The sequence below is a fragment of the Eubalaena glacialis genome, chromosome 7 (assembly GCF_028564815.1).
Source record: "Eubalaena glacialis isolate mEubGla1 chromosome 7, mEubGla1.1.hap2.+ XY, whole genome shotgun sequence".
Lineage (NCBI taxonomy): Eukaryota > Metazoa > Chordata > Mammalia > Artiodactyla > Balaenidae > Eubalaena > Eubalaena glacialis.
The window spans coordinates 41,567,649-41,588,820 of NC_083722.1; the positions used below are offsets into that span (position 1 = coordinate 41,567,649).

Sequence of the window (21,172 nt, forward strand, 5' to 3'; positions counted from 1 at the left end):
AGAAGGGGAGTAATTTGTCCTCTCACTCAGAAAGTGCCTGGCAACGATAGGACCAGAACTCAGCCTGTTTCATACAGTTACTCAAACATCTAGTGATGACTCTGTAAGAGTCAAATCATGGGCTGGGCTAATTATTGCAGATTTCAAGGAGGAGATACCATATGAACCTTGCGGGAATAGAAGGTTTCATGTTGTGGTAGAGGAAAGGCATATGGTAAACTAAATCCCACATCTCAGCTTTTGAACTTGCCATGACTTACTCTTCCTAAGTTCCCATCTATCCGTACACAGAAGTAGTTGTCCTACCTACATAAGATTTTTTTGTTTGGGTTCTAAGAAATAAAGTTTATAAGCATGTAGCTAATGCTTGGTTCAATAAATGTAGCTTTTTTGGTTCTTGTTATTATTCTTTGAAATTCACAAGTACCCCCCCCCCCACCAAATATTTAAGTACTTATCAGTTTTTGGTCTCTAATGTGAATGAACGCATTATGAAAGGAATTCTTTTCCATGTGAGTTTGCTGGTGCTCTTAGCTAATTCTCACGTGTGTAGCTGTCTTAGCTACCTATGGCCTGTCATGTGTAGAGCTCTTCCTAGTTCTAGTATACACCCCGCCTCCCTGCCCACCTGTCTCTCCTGTGGGAAAGATGTTTTAGACCTGGGGACAAAAGAGTAAAAAAGATATGCTAACATCTGGGTGGGAAGAAGCCCCCTTCCCAAGCTTTATCTCCCTGAGTGACCATGACCATACCAGCTTCCGGTCCCAGAAAGTTTATTATAAAATAAAGAAGGGAAGTCTGAGAAAGATTCACTCGTCATAGAATTTCGGCAGCTCATTGCCCAAGATGACTCGATGGTCCACACCAGCGGCTGTGATCGTGACCAGGTAGATGACGCCCCCACTGGAGCCATCCCGGTTCATGGCCAGAGCAATAGCTGCAGAGGGTTTCAAGTTGCAGAGACGAAGAGAGAATGGCTTAGCTTCAAATATCGTTTCCCTTCCCTCCGGTCCATATGCCTATGACCACTTTCAGACTTCAGAGCCCATCTCCTAGAGATGCATATTTAGTGGTGGTCAACCAACTTTAAAAAAAAAAAGTCTTCACATGATGTCCATGGTCTCAATACTCCCGCCATGATTGATTTCAAGTTATAAATAGATAAATAAGCAGCTCCCCAACCTTGAATATTTAACAATCGACTCTTATGAGCGGGCCCAAGCTAGCTCACCACTGGTTCTTGTGGTCACCCATAAACCTAGTCCTGGTTTATGCCTTTTATCCTGAAAGCCCATCTAGTTTAGCCTTTGTCCTGCCATCTCTCACTCTCAAAAGTGTCCCAGTTTCCCAGTTTGGACATTTTCTCTCTCTCTTTTTTTTTTTTTTTTTTGGCCGTGCCGCATGGCTTGCGGGATCTTAGTTCCCCCACCAGGGATCCAACCCGGGCCCAGGGAAGTGAAAGCGAGGAGTCCCAACCACTGGACCGCCAGGGAATTCCCATTGGACATTTAATTAAATGGTCACCCACGTATTCCTATTCCTCATACTCTACCTCCTTCCCACATTTAACAACCCCTGCCCCAGGTACCCTTCCACTTGCTGAGTTACCATTCGTGGTGAAGCGCCTGCACTCCTCTGGGGACATGCCTGGTTTGTACGCCGCGTCCACGTAACCGTAGATATAGGTGCTGCCAGAGCCACCGATGGCAAAGGGCTGTCGAATCAGCATCCCTCCCATGGTCCCATATACCTGGGGGAGGCATCCTCAGGTCAGACTCTAGAAGCCTCCCTCCTCTGCTCACCACTGAGACAAGCAGGTGGTGTCCACACTCTGCAGTGAAGCCCCAGCATCTCATGCCCTTCTCCTTTGAGACTATCCTGCATTTTCGAGGCAGTGTCTTTGGAACTCTTGGCGAGAATGCCATATGACCTCCATCTCCCTCTCTGCGGGAGAGGGGAACCCCAAGGGACGGAGGACATTGGGAGAGACTCACCTGGCCCCCTTCGCGTCGGTCCCAGCCTGCTACCATGAGATGTGCAGACAGGTCCTCCCGATACTTATAGGTGATATTCCTCACCACGTTTGCAGCAGCCAGAACAAGTGGGGGTTCCTCCAGTTCCATTCTAAAGGAAGGGTTAGTAATAGGCAGCAATATGATTTTCCTGAAGTTCCACCCTCCTGGGCCATTACCATCATCGCTGCCGGGGGAACACCCGAAACCTATAGCTGCAAGGATTCAAACTCTAGCTCCCCTCCCACATGTGCAGGGGAACCAGAGTCTCACATCACCCACTGGGAAGAAGGCTTCAATTGCTAATTGTTCTCCCTCCTTTACTCTGTCCCACCCCCAGCCCGCAATGACATAATTCTCCTGACTGCCAGAGCCCTGCCCATGTGGGTAAAAGCAGGTAAACTTTACTTCTGCCCTAATGACCTTGGTTTCCCCCACGGTCACCACCTGATATTATGGTGGCCCACGTCCTAATCTTCTTCCCCACTATTTATATTAGGAGAGTGATTTGCAGTTTTTGAACTACTTTCACTCATATTTTTTGATTCTGGAAATAACCGTCTGGTGAGGTAGGGTAGGTACTATTAGTTATCTCTACTCTACAGGTATAGAAACCAGCTTCGAGAGATTCAAGTGCCAGTTCAACACTAATGAAAGCCGGAGGCAAAGCAAGAATTTTTCATTTTCCACAGCAGTGCTCCTGGAACAGGACTCTGTATAGGGGTTCACTGGTTGGGGGAACTCTAGGTGGTGTGGACTGGGGACCCCAAAACTTCATACCCATGGAGCTCCAGCTGGTAGGCAGCCATGTCCGCTATGGCCTGAGCATCAGCAGCCGAGCCAGAGAGAGCACAGTAGATGCGCTGGTGCAGGGGGGACAGCTTGTCAAACACTCGGTTCACCACCGCCTCTCTGTCACGAAGGAGTCAAAAGTCATCAACGTTAGAGATGCCAATTTTTTACAAAATTTTATTGAAGTATAGTTGATTTACAATGTCGTATTCATTTCTGCTGTACAGCAAAGTGATTCAGTTATACATATACATATTCTTTTTCATATTCTTTTTCATTATGGTTTATCACAGGATATTGAATAGAGTTCCCTGTGCTATACAGTAGGACCTTGTTGTTTATCCATCCTATATATACTAGTTTGCATCTGCTCACCCCAAACTCTCAATCCAGCCCTTCCCCACCCCCCTCCCCCTTGGCAACCACAAGTCTGTTCTCTACGTCTGTGAGTCTGTTTCTGTTTGGTAGATATGTTTATTTGTGTCATACTTTAGATTCCACATATAAGTGATATCTTTTGGTATTTGTCTTTCTCTTTCTGACTATGCTTAATATGATAATCTCTAGGTCCATCCACGTTGCTGCAAATGGCATTATTTCATTCTTTTTTATGGCTGAGTAACAGTCCATTTTATTTAAATATATATATATATATATATATATATATATACACACCACATTTTCTTTTTTAAAAAAATTTTTTATTGGTGTATAGTTGATTTACAATGTTGTGTTAGTTTCAGGTGTACAGCAAAGTGAATCAGTTACATATATACATATATTCACTCTTTTTTTTTTTTTTTAGTATAAAGACAACCCTCAGAATGGGAAAACATATTTGCAAACGAAGCAACTGACAAGGGATTAATCTCCAAAATATAACGGCTCATGCAGCTCAATATCAAAAAACCAAATAACCCAATCAAAAAATGGGCAGAAGATCTAAACAGACATTTTTCCAAATAAGACATACAGATGGCCAAAAAGCACATGAAAAGATGCTCAACATCACTAATTATTAGAGAAATGCGAATCAAAACTACAATGAGGTATCACCTCACACTGGTCAGAATGGCCATCAACAAAAAATCTACAAACAATAAATGCTGGAGAGGGTGTGGAGAAAAGGGAACCCTCCTACGTTGTTGGTGGGAATGTAAATTGGTACAGCCACTATGGAGAAGAGTATGTAGGTTCCCTATAAAACTAAAGATAGAACTACCATATGACCCAGCAATCCCACTCCTGGGCATATACCTGGAGAAAAACATAATTCAAAAAGATAGATGCACCCCAATGTTCATGGTGTACCACGTCTTCCTTACCCGTTCCTCTGTCGATGGACATTTAGGTTGCTTCCATGTCTTGGCTACTGTAAATAGTGCTGCTATGAACATAGGGGTGCATGTATCTTTTCGAATTATAGTTTTGTCTGGATATATGCCCAGGAGTGGGATTGCTGGATCATATAGAGAGTTGCCAAAATTTTTGATGTTCATCTTTCGGTGTTTCTCAAATTTATTTCACGAGAGAATGGCTTCAGAGTACATGAAATTTAATGCTTGGATTAAAGCAGGAAGCAAAGAATTGTCTCAAACAAACGAAACACTGCAAGTAATGATCAAAATTAGATTTATTTTCAGGCTTAGATTTTTATAATAAAACAAAAAATACGAAATTAAGCTAAGAATAATCTTCCCCTTATTAATTTTTCTTTGTTATTAACCATCTTGAGAAAGTTATGTGTTCTATGGAACATAAAGTAAGTACTATTGATCTAATCCTGTATACTTATTTTCTATGTGAGGAAACTGGCCAGAAGGGAGAAAGACAAACTTAGTTCAACATGTGATGGATCAGAAACCAGAATATCTGCTTGGCAGGACCATCTTTTCTATCTCTAAACATAGATGGAAGGTGGGCCCCTGAAATCTCTATCTCCTAAACTCTTTTCAGACCCGATTCCGTGACTCCCTGGGACAGGCCACATTAGCATCCAGGCCCCAGATTCTTCCCCATGAATTCAGAGACCCAAATACCCACCCAATATCTTATCATAGTGGCCTTTCTGAAAGGTTCACTCAGTTTCTCCAATGCTTCAGTTTGCCAGTCTCTTTATGAATGGTTAAGAAAAATGTGCACTGGGGGCCATTAGCTTCCTTCCAAAAGTACACACCGGCACTGGTACTCACCCTGCAGACACCCGGGAATCAGATCCCACCACGACGCCCCCATCAAACTCTACCGCCATGATGGTTGTCTGCAGAGACACAGAGGATGGAACGTCAGAGCAGCAAGAGCCTTGATCCCTTCATGTTACAGATGAGGAAACATTCTCAGAATGGGGAGGCGACTGGCTCAAGGTTATACAGTAATTTAGGCCAGAGCTGACTCCCAGAATGGGATTTTTTTGTTCATCTTTCCATTTTCTCTCGTCTCTCCCAGCAGCAAGGGAATGTCAGAGCCTGGCAGTGGTATCACACAGAAAGAATGGCATCCCTAGAATCCTTTCCACTGTAAAGAGAGAGAGGTGGAATGAGGCTCCCAGAGGCATAAGTGCTCCCTTTGAGTGAAGGGCTCAGGGGGGGCACTTCCAAGTCCCGGTGACGCAGCTCCACAAATGAATTACCTCCGCATGCGCTTGTTGTGTGTACAGATGTGCTACAGACCTCCCCACGCAGCGAGTGACCGTGACCTTGGGAAACAAGCTCAAGCCCTTTTTTTGGGCCCACAATCATCCACCCCACCACCCCTTAATCAGAAGTGAGCTCTTTCAGTTTACTGAACAACACAAAACATCTCAGGGGTCAGTGGTTAGCATGGCCACGTGTCAAGGAAGGAGGAAAGCAGTAAGAAACACATGGGACAGTTTAAAATAGAGGTCTCATTTAAGGATTTCTTATCAAGAGGTAAATAGCCAGGGGAAGAGAGTAGCCAGGGAAAGAGATCTGTACCAAAAGAGGATTTGATTGGGGAGTTTGAGATGACTTTTTCAGGTCAAGAAAAGAAATTAAACAAAAGAATTAAGGAAGAGTGAAGGAGGATAAAGCTACATTTTTTTACTCCTGTTGAACTGGAAAGAGCCTTAAAGATCCTACAAATGAAGAAACTGAGTCATAAAGAACGCAAATGACTTGTCCAAGGTCACACAGGACTAAAACCCATGTCTAGCTCCCATGCTTTGTTTTGACTTCTACTTCTTACTTTTCACTGCTCATCTGGCAGTGAGGAGAGATATTCTAATTTATAAATGGTTTTACGGCTATACTTCTCACCACTCCATAAGTTACTCTGGCCTCCAGGGATGTTGGCCGAGTGTTCATTTTGACATACTGATTCATCATGAATAGCACAGCAGAGAACAGGGGCAACCCCATCCAAGAGGTTATTCCTATATAACAAAGCTGCCCCAAAGCTAAGCTTGGTGGCAGTAGTTTGAGAGCAGAAGCCGGCCTGCCTTGGGCTGCTATCTGCCCCAGGGGTCCAGCCTGGGCAAAAGTCGTCCAGCAGGTTGTGGAGGTGGGTGGGGAAGACAAGGGGAAGGGAACACGGTGGCACCTGGGCCAAGGAGGAGCCTTCCTGGGCCAGGCTGGGGAAGGGCACCTCCAGCTCACATGGAACCCCCATTATCAGTGCTGGGGCTATGAGTTACCCACGGGCTAGTTTATCAAAGGTCTGTGTGATGCGTCCCTTCTCAATCAGTGCCCATACTCCCCTCTCTCAAGTGCTGTCCTACTTAACCCAGGGCACCGTTTCCTCTTCTCTGTGCACCTTCTCCAACCCCCTCCCTTGATTTAACCAGGCGCTCTCTCTAGCCTAGAGTGAAAGCGAAAGCGCTTTAGGGCAGCTTCTCCTTAACGCTTCCAGCTCAGAACCAAAGCACCCCTTCTCCGCCTGCCTCCCGTGCCCAGTCCCTTCGCGGACCCCTAGACGACCCCTTCAGAATACAGACGCCCGTGTTCATTTCGGGATGTGAGCACTGGCTGCTACAAGCTATCTCCCCACTCTTGTTAGTCTCCAAATTCACTCTTTGGCGCTTCCAGGGTCCCCCTATCGCTCCATTTCTTCCACCCCTCCGCTAACCCTCAAGCCCAGACTCATTACCCCGGTGTGGACTTCTCTGGCCCGGGGTAAGTCTCCGGTGGGTGCTCCCGCCCGCAGCATCCCGGCGCCGCGCTCCTCGCCGCCTGGGGCACTGGTTTGCGACCTGGGACAGCGCGCCGCTCGCTGCCTACAGCTCCGCCCCTTCTCTACGCCCGCCAGGGGGCGCCCGCGTCCATGCCGCGAGGCTTCGCATCCGGGCGCTAACTTGCGCGGGGCAGAACTGCCCGGAGACAGATGACGTAGGAACCCCACCCAGAGGCTGGAGTGAGAAAGTCGCGACAAGTGGATCCCGCAAGTGGAGGCGAGGACAGGAGGGTCGGGTGTTGGGAATGGAGAAGGTGGGGCACCAGGGCTGCTCCCCTAAACCTCGGATCTGATGTCGACGCCCTCCCCCCACATAGTCGGGGCGGACCGCCTTCGGAGTGGGCGGGTCTGGAGAGCCGGAGACGCTTTCGTTTTCCCTTTAGCGTAAACCGCTCACTTCTGGCCGGCGCCGGCGCCGGCGGGTCCCGGGACTTTCCGAAGCCCCGCCCCGGCTCGCCCTGCTCCCTGCCCGCCGCGGTCCGGGCGCCCGCCCTGCTACGACTCCGACAGCTTCCAGAGACTCCGTCCTGGCGAGGACGGCGAGTCCCAGGACCCGGGCCGGCCTCGAACCGCGCGCGCCCATGGCCTGCTCGGAGTCCCCCGCTCCCTGCGGGTGTCTCCGCCTCTCCCGAGCCTCCCTCGCGTGCCTGGGGACAGCGCTGCTGCTCCTCGCAGACTGGATGCTGCTCCGGCTGGCGCTGCCCCGAATAGCCTCCCTGCTGGTACCCCCTGCGCTGCCGCTGCTCCGGGTCTGGGTGGCGGGCCTGAGCCGCTGGGCGGTGCTGTGGCTGGGAGCCCGAGGCGTCCTCGGGGCAGCGCTGGGCTTCCGGAGAGAAAGCGCAGGAGTCCGGGGATGGCTGGCTGCTTTGGAGCCGCTGGCGGCGGTGCTGGGCTTGGCCCTGCCGGGACTTGCCTCGTTCCGAGAGCTGGGCTCGTGGGGAGCCCCCAGGGACGCTGACAGCACCCGGCCACTGCACTGGGGAAGTCGCCTGGACGCCTTTGCGCTCAGCTACACGGCGGCACTGGCCGCGGCCGCCCTGTGGCATAAGATCAGGAGCCTTTGGGTGCAAGGAGCTCACGGCGCTTCTGGAGTGGCGGTGAGCCGGCTTCTAGGCTTCCTGGGCCCAGAGAAAGAACGCCTGCCGCTCATTCTGACCCTGTTGGTACTCTCCTGTCTTGGTAAGGGGGATGCAGGGGGAGAGGGACGAGGCTAGAGGACTGGGAAGGAATCGAGAGTAATGGTCAGTGAGATAGATTGGTATGAGTTCTCGGAAATGTGGATGAGGGGAAGGGGACCCAGCTCAGGTCTTGAGAAGAGCCCCCACTCCCCATCCCAGTGGAGAGGGAAGAGCCCTGTACTGGGTAGGAGTCAGGAGTCCTGGACTCCAGGGCTGCCCCGGGCGTTGCTTCACTGGCCACCTTGGACAAGGGCTTTCCTCTGGGGCAGCCCATCCTATGATCCCTAGCCTTCCTCATTCAACCTCTAAAGGTCTGGTGGGGCCACAGGGTTTTGAGTTCCCAAGTGGCCTGTTTAGGTGTAGATTGTGTCTTTCTGCCACTGCCCTCCAGGATTATGGGCAAAGGTGAAAGGAGGGTGGGCCGGGGGCCATCTGGTTAGAGCTGACCTGCTTAGACTTGATATTTCTCTCCCTCCCCAGGGGAGATGGCTGTTCCATTCTTCACGGGCCGTTTCACGGACTGGATTCTACATGACAGGACAGGCGCTGCCTTCACTCGAAACATAACTCTCATGTCTGTCCTCACCATAGCCAGGTCTGGGGGCTGAAGTTGGAAGGCTGGGGATGGGGGAACCCTGAAAAAGAGGGAGTTGAAAGTTGGGGCTACCGTCCAGAGTGCATTTCTGGGGGGCCCCCTGACCATGCCCGGCCCTCCTTCTCTGTCTCCCTCTAGCGCAGTGCTGGAGTTCATGGCTGATGGAATCTACAACAGCACCATGGGCCGCGTGCGCAGCCACCTGCAGGGAGAGGTGTTTCGGGCTGTCCTGCGCCAGGAAACAGAGTTTTTTCAAAAGAACCAAACAGGTTTCTCGTGAAACTCTTCACTATCCATCCACTTACTGTTTACATCCCCATACATCTTTTTACTTATAACCTTGATCCTTCTCTCACACGTAAACATCGTCATGTCTTATTCTTGACGTACCTCAAGAGCAAAATACATATACTCCTTACCTTCAAAAAAACCTAGTGTTTCCATCCAAGATTTTCCCACAAATATATCCCTCTGTGTGTACTTAGATAGAAATGACAGGAATTTCAAACCTGGAAATTTTGAGATCACAGAGTCCAACCACCTTGTTTTACAGAGAAGGGAACTGAGGCCCAGACCCTAAATGCCAACACTTGCATAGACACGTATGGATAGAGATGAACTTGGGAATAGAAGCCATCTCTTGATTCCCAATCCAGGACTTGCTACAGTTTCCTGGACTGCTTTCTAGCAGCACCTTCGTTTTTCTCCAGCTCTGTTATATGATCAGTTTGTTTTTCCTGCCTATGTGCAGGGGATATACAAGTTCTTTAGAGAACAGAAATCTGTCAGAGAATTAGAAATTCACAAGGGCATCAATTTCTTTAGAGTTAAAAGGAAGGTCTTTGGCTAGGCTTTTCCTCTGGAACCCATTCTCCTTGAGTTGAGATTCCAAGCCTCCCTAAACCACTGACCTTGTTTTCCAGACCTTAGAACCCCTCCCCCTGGCACCCTGGCTCATTGCCAGTCCTTCCCATCACTCTGAGCTTCTCACTCACTCACTCTCTTCTCAACCCTTGGCAGGTGCCATCACATCTCGGGTCACAGAGGACACGTCCACCATGAGTGAGTCTCTGAGTTCGCAGCTGAGCCTCTTGCTGTGGTACCTTGGGCGTGGACTGTGTCTCTTGGGGCTCATGCTCTGGGGGTCCCCGTCCCTCACCATGGTCACCCTGCTCGCCCTGCCACTACTTTTCCTTCTGCCTAAGAAGCTGGGAAAATGGCACAAGGTATGTCCAGGGAGTTGCCTCAACCTATACTGACCCTCATCGCCCAGACTTGGTGGGCTCTCCTCACAAATTTCTTTCCTGGCACCTTCGCTGATTCTTCATCTTTTTGAAACTCCTTGTCCATGTTCCTGGATTGCTCAGTGTCGATCTTCACATTCTCTGTGTCTTCTAACATCTGCCTACAATCTGTCTTTAAGCATATGATTATCGAGGTTGGGATTAACATATACATACTACTATATATAAGATAGATAAGGAACAAGGATCTACTGTATAGCACAAGGAACTCTACTTAATACTCTGTAATAGCATATATACGAAAGAACTCTGGAAGAGAATAGATACATATGTATGTATAACTAAATCACTTCGCGGTATACCTGAAACTAACATAATACTGTAAATCAACTATACTCCAATATAAAATGAAAACTAAAAAAAGGAATATGATCACCAGTCTCAAGAATATGATCCTCTATGACCCTTCTGAGTCATTTTCCTCTTCTCTGTATCTCTTTAGTATCCGTGGGGCATATAGCTGTGTCCCTTTCTCTTCTGTCTCTCTGCCCTTTCTCACCTTTAATCTCTAATTGGATAACTCAGGTCCTAGCGTCCCTTATGGTTTGCCAACCACGTGTGACATCTCTTGTCCATGTCTCCACAGGTGCTGGCAGCACAGGTGCAGGAATCTCTGGCAGAATCCAGCCAGGTGGCCATTGAGGTGCTGTCAGCTATGCCTACAGTCCGGAGCTTTGCCAACGAAGAGGGTGAGGCCCAGAAGTTCAGGCAAAAGCTGCATGAAATGAAGACACTCAACCAGAAGGAGGCCCTGGCCTACGCGGTCAACCTCTGGACCACCAGTGTGAGCACCTGGGGATGAATGCCTATTCCCTGGTCCCCAAGATGCTTCAGTGCCATTCCCTGTCCCATGACCCTGCTCCACACTCTTCCTCCGCTGGGCAATGGTGGGTTCAGTGTCTGTATCCCAGCAACCCGAGGCTCCATGACCCCACTCAGTGTTCCTAACCCCCTCCCTCTTTTCAGGCATGCTAGATGGCTTCCTTTACCTAGGGTGCACAAAATCTCCCCGACCCCCTTTGTAGGAAAGTGCCAAGTCTTCCAGTCCCAGGGCCTTCCTCTGCCTCATGGGGGGTGCTCAGGGAGCTATACATTCCTGCACCTGGGCCTGCTTCATGCCGGAACTATGCGGATGTACTCCTGAGAGCCATGGGAATAGCGGAAGCCAAGGATGCGGGGCATCTTGTGATGTAATTGACAGAGAACTAGATCAGCGATCAGAAGTTCCTGCCTTGATGCTGCCATTTACTAGCTCTGGGACCACGGGCTATTAACTTATTTTCTCTGAGACTTTTTTCTCATTTTAAAAAATGGGAGTAATATAACCTAGTTTATAGGGCTCTTGATATGAATATGAGATGACATTACATTCATGAAAGCCTTTTGTGAAGAGCAAGATGCTTCCCAAACAAGGCGCTACTGGTGATGGTGATGGTGATAATTGACTTCTATCATGGGTTACCGAGTGAGACTCCATGGGATGCTATGGTTCATTCTTTAATACCTATTGAACCCCCTGAGTTACTTGGGGAAAGGGGACGCTATCTCTCCTTAATGTTAACGATTCTGGTTCTTTGCACCAGAATTTTAGATTTTCCTCCCACAGTCCCTTTTCTCTGTGGTCTCCACAGATCTCAGGATTGCTGCTGAAGGTGGGAATCCTGTATTTCGGTGGGCAGCTGGTGACAAGTGGGTCTGTAAGCAGTGGGCACCTGGTCACCTTTGTTCTTTACCAGATCCAGTTCACCACAGCTGTGGAGGTGAGGTCCTTCCCTTCTTACTCCCCAGTGCTTTTCCTTCCCCTGTGCCGTCACCATCTGAGTCAATTTCCTTCCCTCCTTTGCCCTTCTCACATCACGTAATCCTGGTAACAGATTGGGTCCCTCCCATCTCCCGCCTCACTATTCATACCTCCCCTCCAGGTACTGCTGTTCGTCTATCCCAGGGTACAGAAGGCTGTGGGCTCTTCAGAGAAAATATTTGAATACCTGGACCGGATCCCTCGCTGCCCAGCCAGTGGTGTGTTCACTTCCTTAAAGTTGCAGGGCCTCGTCCAGTTCCAGGGTGTCTCCTTCGCCTACCCAAACCGTCTAGATGTCCCAGTGCTGCAGGTACAACCTACCAATCCCTGTATTCTACCAACCTCACCCTCAACTCGACTACCCTAAATTTTCTCCCTGCCTTCAACCTGCTTAGCACCAGGTTTAGACAGAGCCTCCCTCACCCTTCAGAGGCAAAGTCGAGATCACGCGTTCCATAAAACTGCCCCCAAGCTCAAGGACCAGGCTGGATTTCCAAGAAGAATGGAATAGGAGGCTCTCAGGGAGAAGGCTCTCCTATCCTAAGGCGTCATGGAAGCAAAAGCTGTGTCTCCAGTCTTCCTTTTTCTTTCCATCTGTAGTTTGGAATGTGATTTTTTTCTTTCTTCTCATGCTATCTGAGATTGAGTGTGTGGCACAGTGGTGCTTAGTCTTTGCCTTTGTGTTTGTTTCATCTTCCATCTCTACTCCATGGGGAGGTGTCTGTGCATGTGGAAGGGGAGTAGTTGCTGTACTTCCCCATTTTCCTCCTTTCTTCTCTGGGGGAAGACATTGACAAGACAACGTAACAAGACAATGACTGACAGGTCTCAAGGTTAGGGGCCTCCGGCTGCCTCTTAGTGTGTGTGATTCTGTGGCTTCCAGGGGCTGACGTTCACCCTTCGTCCTGGTGAGGTGACGGCGCTGGTGGGGCCCAATGGGTCTGGGAAGAGCACAGTGGCTGCCCTGCTGCAGAATCTGTACCAGCCCACCGAGGGGCAGGTACTCCTGGACGGGGAGCCCCTTCCCAAATATGAGCACCGCTACCTGCACAGACAGGTGAGCAAGAAGATGGCATGGGGGAGGGCAGGGAGCCTCAAGTCAGAAGAGCATTCTTACTGAGCACTCTGAACAGAGTGTTAGGAGACCTTAGATGGAGGTGAGCGTGTGGTCAGGAGAGAGGCCGTGTAGTTTTGTGATATGCTTCCAATAGAGATTCTCAGTCTTCAATCTCTAGAGAACCACACTCCTGTGTTCCTTGTTCTATGACTCTGCATCGTATTTTGTCCCAGGTGGCTGCTGTGGGACAAGAGCCACAGCTATTTGGAAGAAGCTTTAAAGAAAATATTGCCTATGGCCTGGTCCAGAAGCCAACCATGGAGGACATCACAGCTGCTGCAGTGGAGTCTGGAGCCCACGGTTTCATCTCTGTACTCCCTCAAGGCTACGACACAGGTGCTCTCTCCACTCACATCACCACCCAGACATCTTCACCTTCCTTGTAACCGCAGTAGTCTTGCCTTGATTCCTTAGCTCCCCCCACCCCACTGACATCAATTTGAAGTTACAAGATCTTGTTCCTGTGGCTCTTTCATCCTCATGTCCTCAGAACTCCTTTACTTTCCCAGAACCTTCCCTATCTTGCTGCATCCATCAGTCCTTGGTGTGCGTGTACATGTGTGTGTGCGTGCGCACACATGGGTGCACATGTGCTTATTCAGCTCTCACCTTGGCCCTTGTCTCTGCAGAGGTAGGTGAGGCTGGGGGCCAGCTGTCAGGGGGTCAGCGACAGACAGTGGGCTTGGCTCGAGCCTTGATCCGGAAACCATGTGTACTCATCCTGGATGATGCTACCAGTGCCCTGGATGCAAACAGCCAGTCCCGGGTAAGAGAGTCATCTTCTTAATGCCTATTTCCCATCCAGTCCTCCTTCCTTCACTCATCCTTTGTTATTATACTAACATCATAATTCTCCAAACTGGTCCTTGCAATTCTCAGTTCCCATTAGCTTCTCCCCAAGATGCCTAAAACCAGTTAAAAGAGATGATCTACAGACCCTGAATCTGTGAAGCCAAACATAAGCAAAAGACCGTCCTCATAATACTAATATGAGTTGAAATTTTACTATGTGCTGGACATGCTGGATAGCCCTTAACATGTATTCTCTTGCTCACTTATTCATCGTGAATGCTTGTGAGCTGGGTGTTGTTATCCTCATCCAACAGATGATAAAACGGAGGCTAAGAGAGGTTGAATAACATGCTCACTGTCATTCAGCTATTGAATAGCAGAGCCTGGACCCCAATTCAAGTCTGCCTGACTTGAATGCTCATGCTCTTTACTAGTAAGTTATATTTCCTTAAAAGAGAATATAAAAATTAGAGAGGAGAGACTCTTCAATACCCTTCACTCTTTTCTTATGGGTTTCACCCTAGGGCTCTTTCTTTCATTACTTTTTTAAAAATTTTTGTTGGAGTATAGTTGATTTACAATGTTGTGTTCATTTCAGGTGTACAACAAGGTGAATCAGTTATACATATACATATATCCACTCTTTTTTTTTTTTTTAAATTTTTTTTTCCCATATAGACAATTACAGGGTACTGAGTAGAGTTCCCTGTGCTATATAGTAGGTTCTTATTAGTTATCTATTTTATATACAGTAGTGTGTGTATGTGAATCCCAATCTCCCAGTTTAGGACTCTTTCTTTTATTCCACCGTTGCCACCCCATGTAAACAGCCCTTCACAAATCAAAGGTTTGACAGAGAAGCACCCAGAAGGAGAATCTTCAGTTTCCTTGGGGTTATTGGCAGAGGTGGCAATGATCCTGGCGAGGTCTGTCCCAGGTCTGGAAACACGGATGTCTCCCTGAGCTGGGAGTGGTCCCCTAGTCTGACAGAGTGTATGTTTTTTCTCAGGTGGAGCAGCTCCTGTATGAAAGCCCTGAGCGGTGCTCTCGGTCTGTGCTTCTCATCACCCAGCGCCTCAGCTCGTTGAAGCAGGCTCACCACATCCTCTTTCTGGAAGGAGGCACCATCATTGAGGCGGGAACCCACCAGCAGCTCATGGCGAATGAGGGACGCTATTGGACCATGGTTCAGGCTCCTGGTGGGTCAGGTGCTCCAGAATGAAAGACTCCTCAGACCCGCACACTCCATCTCCCTTCCTTTTTCCCTCCTCTCTATAGTGGAGAGTTTGAGAACAAAGGTCTTACCAGAGTTGCAGAATGGGCAGCTGCTACTGGGAGGGGTGACATTCTAAAACGTAACCCTTGAGGAGATGCCTGAAATTTTGCCATGAGTGTTAGTTGCTCTCCAAGCTCCTCTTGGTTATACAGATTTCCTGGAAGAAAACAGGCTTTAGAACTCCTTAGTGTAACTGGGTTTGGAGCCAGGGTTGGTGTGGCTAGCGTAAGAAATATTTAGAATACACAGAAAGGGAGGGTCAGCTCCTTTTCAACCTGACCCGAGGCATATGCTGGCCCATAAATACCCTGTGGTTTCTTGATATTTATAATAAAATTGGTGTCTTGTACTGTGGTTTCTCGTGTTTTCAGTGGACCAAATGGCCCATCGACCATTGCAGTACCATATTCAGGAGCTGGGTCCCTCCCTCCTTCAGCATCCTCAGTGTTTCCCAGCCCTAAGTGTGCCATCTTCTCCCTTAAGTTTTCTGTTTCCTATGGTTGCCCCCTTCACTTCTCCATCCCCCTGTGCCCGCCCCCAAGGATGAGCCAGACAGGGGGGTACAGTGTCCTCCAAGGCACCAGCAGCTTCAGTGCCTCAGAGCCCGGAGATGGAGGATGGAGGATGAGCACGTCTAGAGGAAGTTCACCACCTCGTTCGCTCGCCCATCCCGGTCCTTTACAGCAGGGCTCGCCCGGTTCTGCAGTGGCACCTGCCCCGGTAACTCAGCGTAGTGGGCGGGGTGGTCTAGTAAATCTCTTCCATTCAGGGAGGGCCGTGGTAGTGTGACGTCAACAGTTGCCGGGCAGATTAGGCCAACTCAGGTTGCAAGGAGAGGCGGGTTTTAGAGACGTTGAACACGACAGTGCTCAGTCAAGCAAGAATTACGCGAGTAGGTGCGGGCAGAAAGGGCAGTTCTTGTGGGTGGCTACAGGTCAGGGAGACCCTTGAACCGGGAGAGGCCCTAGGAGGGACCAGGTCGAAGGATTCAGAGGCTGCACCCTCTCCTTGGTGCTCCCTTCCCCCACAGGCTGCTGGTGTATTCTATTGCCGGTCTCCCCAAGACCTGTCTGTCCTCAAGACTCAGTGCCCCCATGTACTCCTATCCCTCCCCTGCTTTTATAAAGCGATGCTCCTAGGCACACCCCTCCCCCATTCCGGATTTGAAACTGCTCCCAGGTTCTCGCTGACTTCCAGATTTCTGGTTAAGGCTACGCTTTTGATGCTATGACCCCTGCCCACCCCATAACTGTCCCCGGAGGATGCCCCAGCCTGTCGGTGTCTCTTACAGTAACCTCATCGCCCAGGGAGCTTTCGAGCTGCTCGCTCTCTTTCTTCCTTTCTTCTGGCAGTCTATCACCCCCGTTTCCCTAATTTCCATGAAGGCGGAGCAGAGAAGCCTGTCCCCAACATAATACTCCTGGTACCCATACGCCCACTGGACACTTCTCAGGAAGGGCAGGGGGATGTGGAAAAAATTCTGGTTCCCTCCCCTTAAGGCTTCGGGCTTTCGCTTTCACTTCCTCCTTCGAGAGCCGCCAGATCTCCGGGTGCTGGGCGGTCATGGCGCTGCTGGACGTGTGCGGAGGCCCCCGCGGGCAGCGGGAGGACTGGGCTTTCCCTCACGCGGGAAGCCGGCAGCGCTCGGACCCCGGTCACTACAGTTTCTCTCTGCGATCTCCGGAGCTCGCCCTCCCCCTGGGAATGCAGGTCAGGGCTGTAAGAAAATCCCGTGGGAGGCGGGCAGGAGGGAGCAGAGTAATGGAGGGTCTGCCTTGAGACTGTCCGGAGGCGGGGAAATGCGGAGGGGGCCATCCTTTAGTCTAGCAGAGCCACGTCCAGGGTCTAGGGCCAGAGCCAGGGAAGAGGCCACGTGGGACTTGGGGGCTGGCCGCCTGAGGGTTAGGAGGTGCAGATTAGGACAAAGAGGGAGAGGTGAGCGGGGAGGGGGCTCCCATCGGGAGACCAGAGAGCTTTCCTGCTGGTTCTCCATCACAAACAAATCACGAAGCTTTTCTCATAGGCCTATCCTATGATACAGGGGCTGTGTAGTGTCTTGCAAAACCTATGAACTCGAGCGTTTAGCCTGGGCTCAGCCACTCACAGTTGTGTGCCTTGGATCAAGTCCCTTAGTCTAGGTCTTGGGTCTCTCTTCTGTAAAATGGGGATAATATTCATAAAACGTTTTTCCTGAGGGTTAAATGACCTATGAATGGAAAACCATTACAGTCACCCTTAAAATGTTTAGTTATGGTACCACTTATTTTATTTTATTTTTTCATGTCTATTGTGCTGGCATATGGAAAAGGTTGGTGTCATGGCCTCTTCTTTTCCTTCTCCCAAACCATTTCCTTGTAGAGCTGGGTTATTAACTGTTTCATTTATTGGTGGTTGGAGAATTTCTGGGTATCTCCTTCCTCTAAATTCCTTTCCTGGAGCGTCCAGCTTCAGAAGTTTTCAGTGGCCCTTTCTCTGCCTTTTCTGTCTCCTTAGCCCACTGAATTCTTCCGGTCCCTGGGTGGGAATGGAGAAAGGAACATTCAGATCGAGATGGCTCATGGCACGACCACGCTGGCCTTCAAGTTCCAGCATGGGGTGATTGTGGCCGTGGATTCTCGGGCCTCGGCCGGGAATTACATTGGTGAGTGTGTGTTCTCCAGCTGGCAGAATCTGGGGAGCTGGGCCCTCCTCTCAGCAGGAGCCCAACATCTACACCAAAGTGGGACCAGATATTGATTTAGGACACACAGGGAGAGCTGTGAGGTCATTCCTCCTCTCCCCAAACTCCATCTTCTTCCAGCCACATTAATGGTGAACAAGGTGATTGAGATTAACCCTTACCTGCTTGGTACCATGTCTGGCTGTGCAGCTGACTGTCAGTACTGGGAGCGTCTGCTGGCGAAGGAGTGCAGGTAGGCCTGGCCCCTTACCTCCCTTCTAAGCCTGGATTCTGCATCTTCCAGATCACTGCTCCTAACCGCCCCCAGCATCTTAGTGCTAATGTCGTATTTCACAAAACAGCCTTTTGGTGATTAAAAACCTTCTCCCAAATCTCAGCCTGTGCTCCTGCCAAGAAGCCAGATCATTTGTCAATTATCAATATTTAGCACCGACACCATCGCCCCTGGTGGGATCCTATCATTTACTGGGATTTCTTTTTTTAAATTTATTTATTTATTTTTGGCTGCATTGGGTCTTCGTTGCAGTGCACGGGCTTCTCTCATTGAGGTGGCTTCTCTTGTTGCAGAGCACGGGCTCTAGGCGAGCGGGCTTCTGTAGCTGTGGCATGCAGACTCAGTAGTTGTGGCTCGAGGGCTCTAGAGCGCAGGCTCAGTAGTTGTGGCGCACGGGCTTAGTTGCTCCGCTGCATGTGGGATCTTACTGGACCAGGGCTCGAACCCGTGTCCCCTGCATTGGCAGGCAGATTCTTAACCACTGCGCCACCAGGGAAGTCCCTACTGGGATTTCTTTATGTGGTTTTGACGACTTCCCTGGTGGTCCAGTGGTTAAGACTCCATCTTCCAATGCAGGGGGCGCAGCTTCCATTCCTGGTAGGGAACTATGCTCCCACATGCCGCATAGCCAAAAAATAAAGAAAAGTTAATTCTATATAAATTCCAAATCTTTCCCCATCCTTAGATCCTACAAAACCACTCCTTTCAAATGCTTATCTCTTCAATCATTTTCTGCCCATCAAGTGGGCTGCTAGGAGGGCTAGCCTTCTCCTGTCACCGCTAAGTCCTCTCCTGGAACCACCCTGTCCTCACCCAGGCTGTACTATTTGCGGAATGGCGAGCGTATCTCTGTGTCTGCAGCCTCCAAACTGCTCTCCAACATGATGTGCCAGTACCGGGGCATGGGCCTCTCCATAGGCAGCATGATCTGTGGCTGGGACAAGAAAGTGAGTCCCCCCCCTTCTCCATATTCCCACGTGTGGATGAGAGGTCAGTTTCCCCACCGTACACTCCCACTCCCTCCCCTACAGGATACGTGGCACAGAGAACACTCGGTTATAGAACTGTTACCCACTGGCAATTTCTGGGTCTGGATGTGGACCATTGTTTCATAAGCTTGTCCCTTTGGATCAAATAGCTGATTCCAAGTTTGTTTTTCCTCCCTTAAGTTCTATGATTGTTCCCAAAGTGTTCTCCTAGTTCAAATGTTCCTGGGGTCAGCCTAAGTCTTTGGTCCACTTCTCATGGCTCACACTTGAATCTGGATGTTACCAACAACTTCCTCTCCACTTCCAACCTAGACCCTTCTTGCATCCTATAGGGTCCTGGACTCTACTATGTGAATGAAAATGGGACTCGGCTCTCGGGAAATATGTTCTCCACCGGTAGTGGGAACTCCCATGCCTATGGGGTCATGGATACTGGCTATAGACCTGACCTTGGCATTGAAGAGGCCTGTGACCTGGGCCGAAGGGCAATTGTTCATGCCACCCACCGAGACAGCTATTCTGGAGGCGTTGTCAATAGTAAGAGACCAATGCCGTCCTCCCCTGCCACGCCCCTGGGGAGGGAGAAAGAAGGGGGGTTGAGATTGGGAGACATGGGGGAGGCTGAGTGGCAGGGAGCGGGTTTTCAGAGCCTGAAGGGGCATTGCAATCCCCGTAATAAGGGCTTTGAGAGTGTGTGTTGCTGTTGTCGCCTTCAGCATAACATCATTAGCAGGATCTTGCTGAAGGGAAGGTGACTCTGTTCTTTCTCCTTTGCCTGCAGTGTACCACGTGAAGGAGGACGGTTGGGTGAAAGTGGAAAGTACAGACGTCAGTGACCTGATGCACCAGTACCGGGAGGCCAGTCAGTAATGGTGGCAGTGGTGGACTTGGGGACCTGGGCCAGGTTACACCCCAGGAGAAAGAGGGGCCTGACCTGACCCAGAGATAGAGAACCAGGGGCCACTGGGAGGCAGCGTGGAGTTTATCCTTTTGTGTGTTCTCTGTCTCCATGAGTATCACCCCCAGCCCAACCTTCTGGGTGCCCCACTAAGCACAATAAAGGAAAACGGTTATAAAAGCCTCTGTGTTGTGGCCTTATGGGGGCTCTGGGCTGGGCTTGTTGGGAGGAGGGATCAGGAAATAAAGACAGACTTTTCCTGAGAAAAGAGACTCAAACCCCTACCTAAGAAATGGGGTCTCATCAAATATTTCTCTGGGCTTTCCTTCCACTTTCATCTCTCCAGGACCTCGGGAGGTTCAACATTGTCTGTGGACACTTAGGTGCAATTTAATTTAAGTTAGGCATACAACCTGGAGGCTCCTGTGTGGTCAGTTGTTAATGGTTTGGGTATCTGGGTGTAGTGCGCTTAGAACAACTGTTTTTGACTTTGTAAAGTAGAATGAACAAGCTTCCTCCTCACATGTATGTGGTAATTGTAAACACGGTCCCATTTATCTCAAATAACCCCGTGGCGAGATTGGATATTACATGGAAAGATGGACGTTAGGGGTTCCATTTCATGACGGGTCACACTCCATTGCAAGATGACAAGACTGTGATTGAAGTGGAAGAGGAGATAAGGAGGACTCGCTGAAGTTGGAAATATGAGGAAAAGGTAACCAGGTTAGAAAGATGAGACAGAATGAGATTTTCTGAATCACGCTGGGACTTCAGGAAGGAGCAGGACACTGTCACCTCTCCAAGGAGAGTTCGTCAAAGGAAGAGCTTGTAAGTAGCAAGCAGCTGAACATGGAGCTTTTTCATTAGAGAGAGATCCTTAAAATCCCAGAATGGACGGGGTTGGAGAAGTTATAGTCATCCCCTAACTTCAAATCTAAATTTGAAGTGACTCATGGTAGTGGTGCCAATAACATTTCAAACGGGTGCATTGGAATCCACGTGGCCCTCCCTTGGGGAATATGTTGAGTCTGGGAGGTGGTTTCAGCCAGAAGAGTTATTTCTGGAATAAACCAATCTGCCTGTCCCATAGATGGGCTCTGGGTCTGGCAGGACCTATAGAAACCTGATTACTGTGCTAATCAGTGTTAAAATAGACTAAGAAACAAAGTCCACTTCCCTCATATGAGGAAGGTGGTTCCACCATAATCTGAAGCACAAATCTAGAGGCGTCTGAACACTTTCTCTGCTCAGGAGCTGTGTTGAGAAAGACAGA

General features: G+C 49.5%; 3 protein-coding genes across 4 annotated transcripts; 2 read left to right on the forward strand and 1 right to left on the reverse strand.

Moving 5' to 3' along the window:
• Nucleotides 1–756: 756 nt before the first annotated feature.
• On the reverse strand, nt 757–7,289 carry PSMB9 (proteasome 20S subunit beta 9). Of its 2 annotated transcripts, none has more exons than XM_061196425.1 (6): nt 6,909–7,285; nt 4,997–5,064; nt 2,793–2,924; nt 1,995–2,124; nt 1,609–1,750; nt 757–937 (listed from the first exon to the last, which is right to left on the reverse strand). In XM_061196425.1, exons 1-6 carry the CDS (start codon nt 6,966–6,968, stop codon nt 810–812), a joined length of 660 nt encoding a protein of 219 aa, XP_061052408.1. In that variant the 5' UTR covers nt 6,969–7,285; the 3' UTR covers nt 757–809. The 2 variants fall into 2 exon arrangements, with proteins under 2 accessions (XP_061052408.1, XP_061052409.1); XM_061196426.1 differs by lacking the exon at nt 757–937 and adding an exon at nt 950–1,052 and having other exon boundaries at nt 6,909–7,289.
• A 60-nt stretch (nt 7,290–7,349) lies between these two features.
• Nucleotides 7,350–15,409, forward strand: TAP1 (transporter 1, ATP binding cassette subfamily B member). The gene is made up of 11 exons (XM_061196424.1): nt 7,350–8,171; nt 8,651–8,765; nt 8,904–9,034; nt 9,786–9,991; nt 10,656–10,853; nt 11,701–11,829; nt 11,992–12,180; nt 12,754–12,927; nt 13,161–13,323; nt 13,617–13,753; nt 14,789–15,409. Exons 1-11 carry the CDS (start codon nt 7,574–7,576, stop codon nt 14,999–15,001), a joined length of 2,253 nt encoding a protein of 750 aa, XP_061052407.1. The 5' UTR covers nt 7,350–7,573; the 3' UTR covers nt 15,002–15,409.
• Nucleotides 15,410–16,562: 1,153 nt separating this feature from the next.
• On the forward strand, nt 16,563–20,076 carry PSMB8 (proteasome 20S subunit beta 8). Its single transcript, XM_061195170.1, has 6 exons — nt 16,563–16,765; nt 17,549–17,696; nt 17,856–17,967; nt 18,827–18,956; nt 19,331–19,535; nt 19,780–20,076. Exons 1-6 carry the CDS (start codon nt 16,619–16,621, stop codon nt 19,866–19,868), a joined length of 831 nt encoding a protein of 276 aa, XP_061051153.1. The 5' UTR covers nt 16,563–16,618; the 3' UTR covers nt 19,869–20,076.
• The last annotated feature ends 1,096 nt before the right edge of the window (nt 20,077–21,172 follow it).